Source organism: Astyanax mexicanus, chromosome 9 (genome assembly GCF_023375975.1).
Source record: "Astyanax mexicanus isolate ESR-SI-001 chromosome 9, AstMex3_surface, whole genome shotgun sequence".
In the NCBI taxonomy this organism is placed as follows: Eukaryota; Metazoa; Chordata; class Actinopteri; order Characiformes; family Acestrorhamphidae; genus Astyanax; species Astyanax mexicanus.
Window position 1 is genome coordinate 8857501 of NC_064416.1, and position 6903 is coordinate 8864403.

The 6903-nt window shown below is 43.2% G+C and overlaps 1 protein-coding gene across 1 annotated transcript in view; it reads right to left on the bottom strand.

The window, feature by feature from the left end:
• si:ch211-14c7.2 (uncharacterized) overlaps positions 1-6170 on the bottom strand; it is a 21772-nt gene extending 15602 nt beyond the window's left edge. The window contains exons 1-3 of the mRNA XM_007251570.4: positions 5873-6170; positions 2725-2996; positions 350-2619 (exon numbers count right to left, since the gene is read on the bottom strand). Of these exons, the coding sequence (XP_007251632.3) occupies positions 350-2619; positions 2725-2963 (2509 nt within the window). The 5' untranslated portion in view covers positions 2964-2996; positions 5873-6170. The remainder of the gene's footprint in view (positions 1-349; positions 2620-2724; positions 2997-5872) is intronic.
• Positions 6171-6903: the final 733 nt, after the last annotated feature.

Consider the following 6903-nt stretch of genomic DNA (forward strand, 5'->3'; position numbering starts at 1 on the left):
AGTTTATAGAATAAAACAACGTTAATTTTACTCAAACATAAACCTATAAATAGCAAAATCAGAGAATCTGACTCAGAAACTAATTCATTATTATAAACAAACACAGATTTAAAACTCTTTTGGTGATTTAAAATGATTAAATGCTGACATCACAACAACAGGAGAAAATGGGTATGGTCTTTGTTTTTATTCCCAAGCTAGCCCAGTCACTACAACTGGCTCTATTTTATTATTATTCTAAATTCTCTCAAATCTGTTTATGCATTAATATGCAAGTCAACAATATAAGCATTTAAAAAAAGCTTGGCTTCACCAAAGTTACAAATAAGCAGCTCTGCATTCTACTCACCAATGCCTGCATGTGTCCCAGAAGGCACTTGTTGGAGCCTGTTAAACTCTGCCGTCCATACCTGCTCCTCCCCGGCCTGCATGAAGACCCCAAACTCATCCTCCTCTTCCTCGCCCACCTCCACACGCCTTTCTTCCGTGGCCACTTTGCTCCAGTCCTGACCTCTCTCCTGCTCTGAGAGGAGCTGTGAACCAGCCTGAGGCCCTAAGCTCGTAAAGCCAGCCCCCACCTCTTCCTGCCTGCCTAGGACTGGGGGGGCTGTTGCTATGGCTGTGGTGGAGTTGGAGTTGCTCGTGAAGGCTGGATTAGGCAGGCAGGCGATGGAAACTGCAACAGAGGCTTTGGAGGGACCTCGTGATGGAGATTTAGCAAACCACTGCTCCTCAAAACCACTGTTTACTTCCTGCACTCGATGAGGAGGAGAGCATTCCTCCAGTGGTCCTACTTGACCCTGACCAGGGTTCTCCTGAGGACTTCTGATGTTGGCACTCTCCAAGGCTTCATCTTTCTCCATTTGAAGAGAATATAAAGTAATCTCAGGCTGTCCATTCTCATTTTGATTTTCAAGCATCTCTGTGGGATCATGACCCTGACAATGAGCCTCTACTGGACCCTTGGGGGTGACCTCATCCAATAATTCATCTTTAGATTTTTGTATTTGAAGAGATTGGACAGCGTCAAAACCCTGATCACAGTCCTTTATTGGACTCTTGGTCTCCAGCACGTCCAAGACTTCATCTTCATCTTTTTCCATTTCCTTAGAACAAATGACCACCTCAGCCTGGTTGTTTTCCAGTTCTCCAGCAGAATTCTCCACTGGACTGTCTTCCTTTTCCATTTGACGAGAATACAAGACCATCTCAGCTTGGTCCTTTTCACCTTCAATTAACTCATGGTCCATCTTGGCCTTGGGCACCTCAGATTGGCTGTGATGACCTTCACCTAAGTCTTGGTCCATCCTGGCTTTGGACACCTGAAATTGGCCATTCTTACCTTCAGCTAAGTCTGAGTCCATCCTGGCCTTGGGTCTTCTTTCACAATTCTCCACTGGCCTCTTGATGCCAGCCACATCCAAGGCTTTCCCTTTATCATCTTCTATCATATCATTAGAACTGGACTGGTCATTTTCGTTTTGAATTAAGCTGTTTTCCACTGTGACCTTGGATCCAGTCAGTATACTGCCAAGGTCATGGCCATGACTTGTAGCCTGGTTTGGATTCTTAGCCAAGTTGGTGTTAACCATGACCAACCCTTCATCTTCACCTTTTTCATTTATCATTTCTTCAGAATTAATGACCACCTCAAGGAGTTCATTGCTGTCTTTGGGCAAATCTTCATCCGCTGTGGCCTTAAACTCCTGGTTTTCTTCAGCACTGATCGACTGAGGACCATCTGTTGGATTTGTGGATGCATTATTGAGGCAAGACTCTTCATAGCTTTGGCTAATGTTCTGTTCAACCTCTGCAACTCCATTTCTGCAATTGCTGACTTGCATAAGATCCTCAGATTCTGGACTGAAATCATTGGATTTTGGCACAGCACTGGCAAAATGTACGCCCTTGGATTTTGCATTGTGGTTCAGGTTCATTGTAGGTTCTTCTACAAGGTGACCCTTATGTTTACTGCTAGTTGTGGCCACATCTAGGCTGTCCTTATGAGGTCTGGGCATTGCCTGCTCTACATAAACCTCAGAATTGCCAGAAATACCAGAACTAGTTTCAGCAGTGGCCTCTGGTTCAGGCGCCATCTCGTCAGGATCATTCACTCCAGTGTCCCCATTTACAGTTCCTGACTGTTTAGTGCTCGATGCATGCTTGTGTTTTGCCTTTAGGCATTGTGTTATGGCACAGTCTGATGTGGCACTTGTAATTTCTCTTGGTGCATCAGTCTCTGAAGTAAAGGACTCTGTTTTAGCCCCAACACCTCCTTTCCTCTCAGACGCTGAGCTTTTCTCTGTGGATTTACCCACTTTGCTTGATTTTCTCCACTTTCGAATGACCTGTGGTTTAACCTCGCAAACTCCAGCGTCATCCTGACTGACTCTTCGTCCTCGGCTTGCTCCTTCCACTAATTTTGGGTGCATCCGTTGTCCTGCAGCTCTAGGTCCAGCTGCTCTGTTGTTTCCCACAGTGCAGAGGTAACTGCAACCCTCTGCTTTGAGGAAGAGGCACCGGGTCTGGGTCTGCCGGGCACCCTCTGAACCCTTCAGAGTAGCCACAGTCACCAGGGCACCAGGAGTGCGAAACGAAGCTAGGTTTTCCTTCGTTTTCCTGCAAATAAAAGAATAATGATAGAAAAAGAATAAATTTTATTTATAGGGCACTATCAACAATATCTATAAAAAATGTCAATGTAACTATAAAACATAGCCTGACCATCCTCTGTGCCTGTCTGGCTGCGGATGGCTGTGGTTTTCTCCAGCAGATTTCCTCCTGCTCCTGGCAGTAAAGCCCCCGCTTACGGCCCATGCCCTCAGGCCTTTGATCAGGGGGATAGCGCCGAACCCGATGGCTCCGAAACTGAGTGGGGCGCTGGTTCTGGAGCAGCCCTGCAGCAGCTCCCTGTGGGCCATGTCCAGGCACAGGTAGTTGTTGTTGTTGTTCTGCTGTAGCATTACGCTGGGGGCTGTGGAAAGTACGACTAAACACTGCAGAAAGAAAAGTAAAATTTAATGAGATTAGTAAGAAAGCTCAGTCAATCTACCATTCTCCCTTTCATTTACCCACACACCCATCCCTCCATCTGTCTATCCCTCTGTCTTTCCAATACTCATCGTCTATCGACTATCCTTCCATCTATCTATTCACACTAATTATTATAAAAATGTACCATGTGAATCCAGAGATTTATAGACACTTAAATATCTGCCTACATCCTCAAGAAATCAGTTTACAAAATATTCAAAAGCAAATACCCTGAAACAGACTGAGATACTTGGATTATTATTGGCCCATAATCATCAGCATTAAAATGCTCTGTTCAGATTGATTCTAAACAATATTGAGCATTTAGGTCCTTGGATAAGATTAGTATCAGCCATTCAGGACCTGAATCGAATCAGTTTTTGATGATAATCAGCATCAAGTTGCTTGGAGCAAATCAGTTTTGGACAATACTCAGCTGTAGGGTAATAGAATCAGATCAGTATTGGACAGTACTTGGCTTTAGGGTACTTGATTTGGATCCGTATCGGACAGTAATCAGCTTTAGGGTACTTGAATTAGATCCGTATTGGACAGTACTCAGCTTTAGAGTACTTGAATCGGATCCGTATTGGACAGTAATCAGCTTTAGGGTTTTTGAATCCGATCCGTATTGGATAGTCAGTACCCATGCTTTAAGTTACCTGTATTGGTATTTAATGATTCAACTTTAAGATGTTGGGATCAGATCAGTACCAACTAGGGGTAGGAATCAAAGGGCATCTCACCATATGATACTATGCCAATAAGTTGGCCATGATAATGATGGCATTACGATAAGGCATTTCTTCAAACTTATATATCTCAAGACAAATATCTAAGATACTTCACGGCATCTGTGTTACTGAAGAGGATAAAATCCTACTAATTAATATTCTTCAACGCAGGTTTACCCTATGCATTTGATTAGTGCATCCACATGGAGTAATGAAGCAGTAACTTTAGTAAGTCAAATTGTGGCAGGTCTTTCAGAGCAGTATTAGAGATGTTTTTATAAACATATCTATATTTGAAGGCACATATTGATACGAAAACCTATATGATATATCCCAATATTGATATATTGTCCCACCTTTAGTATCAACCCTGTACTATACTCTGCACTATACTCAGCTTTTAGGTACTTGGAATGATATTGGGTGATACATAACTATTGGGAACGATACTGGATCAGTAACGTGCATTACTCAGCTGTATTGTACTCGGATTGGTATTGGGCAATACTTAGGTTTAGTGTGCATGAATTGGATCAGTATTGGTCAATACTCAGCTTTATTATAATTGGATTGGTAATGGGTGATATTTAGATGATAGCATAAGGACACCAGGATTAGACTAGTATTAGTTGATACACTGCAATAAGAAACTCAGATCAGCATTAACATACTCAGATTAAATCAGAATCAGAATCCCGCTACTTGGATCAAGTCAGTATACTCAACATACAGACAATGGGATTGGATCAGTACCAGCAGAGACTCAGTATTAATGTACTCAGATCAGATTGGTATTTGACGATACTCAGCAGTACTTGGATCGGATTGTTATTGGATGATATATATCATTAAGATACTTGGATTGGATTGGTATTGGACGATACTCAGCATTAAGTAAGTCGTAATCGTATCGTATTGGACGATACTCGGCATTAAGGTAGTTGGATCGGATCGTTATTGGAGGATACTCAGGATTAAGGTACTCTGATCCGATCAGTACTAGATCATACTCAGCATAAGGACACCGTGATCAGATTAGTATCAGTTGATACACTGCATTAAGGTACTCAGATCAGCATTAACATACTTGGATTGTATCAGAATCAGCTTCCAGCTACTTGGATCAAGTCAGTATCAGCCAATAGTGAGCATACAGATAAACAGATTAGATCATTAGCAGCCGATACTCAGCATTAAGATACTTGAATTGGATCAGATTAGTATTGGATGATACTCAGCATTAGGGTACTTGGATCAGATTGGTACTGGATGATAGTCAGCATTAAAATACTTGGATGAGACTGGTATAATATGATACTCAGCATAAAGATGCTTGGATCAGATTACAATACTCAGCATTAAGGTACTTGGAATGGATCAGTATTGGATGATACTCAGCATTAAGTTACTCAGGTCCGATCAGTACTAGATAATACTTAGCATAAGGATACCTGGATCAGATCGGTACGGGAGAATACTCAGCATTAAGGTAGTTGGATCAGATTGGTATTGCATAATACTCAGCATTAAGGTATTTGGATCAGATTGGTATTTGGATGATACTCAGTATTAAGGTACTTGGATCAGATCGGTATTGAATGATACTCAGCATTAAGGTACTTGGATCAAATTGGTATTGGATGATACTCAGCATTAAGGTACTTGGATCAGATCGGTATTGCAATGATACTCAGCATCAATGTATTTGTATCGGATCAGTGTTGGATGATACTCAGTTTTAAGGTATTTGGATCAGATTGGTACTGGATGATACTCAGCATTAAGGTATTTGGATCGGATCAGTGTTGGATGATACTCAACATTAAGGTACTTGGATCGGATCGGTACTGGATGATACTCGGGACACCCCTAAACAAACCCTGTATATGATACATAATTAAGATCAAAGAAAATGTGAATCTGCTTCAGTGTTCTGATCCAGATGTTCCGCACTTACAGAGCTGTTAGAGCTATCGATGATCACGTGACGGTTGATAACGATGCTGTACAATGACACAATCTTGCACACACACACACACACACACACACACACGACTGCGCCAACCCACTCTCACACCAGCGCATCAGTGACACATTCTCGGTACCTGTGGCCTTTGATCCTTTGATGTCTCACCGCACCGCCGCGAGCCTCATCTCCGTCTCCTTCACGCGCAGAAGATGCGTGTCACGAGCCTTGCTCTCCTCGCTCAGACGCAGCAGCAGTGTGTGGATGCTGCTCCACCGCGCATGCGCGTTTCACCGCCTCCTCCGCTCGCCATCGTCTAATCGAGCGCGTATCGATCACGCGCCTGATCGAATCCCCAAATCGACGCGTCCTCGAGCTGAACCGCGGCAGCACGCGCTGCGGAGGATCAAAGCGCCGCCCCACCGGAAACGGGACGCAAATACCGTCGCAATCCGGCGAGTGCGTGAGCGCGCCCGGCTGGCCAATGACGACGGTGCGCTCGCGACCTCGCGCGCGGTGTCATGCTTACGCACGAGGAGGCGCCACGCATCCATCCATCCACATCCACACACACACTAGCACAGCATCATTTACACACGCAGCAGTTTGCATGCCAGTGGGTTCTATAAGGGTTCTCACGCCTCTTATGAGCAGCACCGTTATTGTGGTACAAAAATCCACGACCCACTTTTGGGTACACTGATATAAAACATTAAAACAAAGTATACCATTATAGGAACCACCATAGAAACACCTGTGCAAACACTGCGGTCTCATTAAGGAAATTTACTTACTTAATTAATTAATGTCCAGTTTCTTCCAGTTCGGTACCTACCAAACATGCTTCAAGGAAGGCCATCCTGTGAACCAGTGTCTGGGTCATGGTTGTCCAGAATTTACTGATGCTCATGGTGGTCTGTAACTGTTAAGGATGTTGCAAAAGCTAGTCATCAGGAACAGGTCACTGGGGTGGTTCCCCATTTATCACCCTTATAAGGTATGTTTTCAATATCTAGTTAAGCAATATATTTGTACTGTATTACTTTACAGTCACTTTTTACTAAGGCACGCATTATTTCTGTCAGTGAAGAAAAAGCATATCACATGCTGACCACTCAGATATTTATTCATTTTTTAAATTTTTGATAGTAGTAGGTTTTCTAAATATTG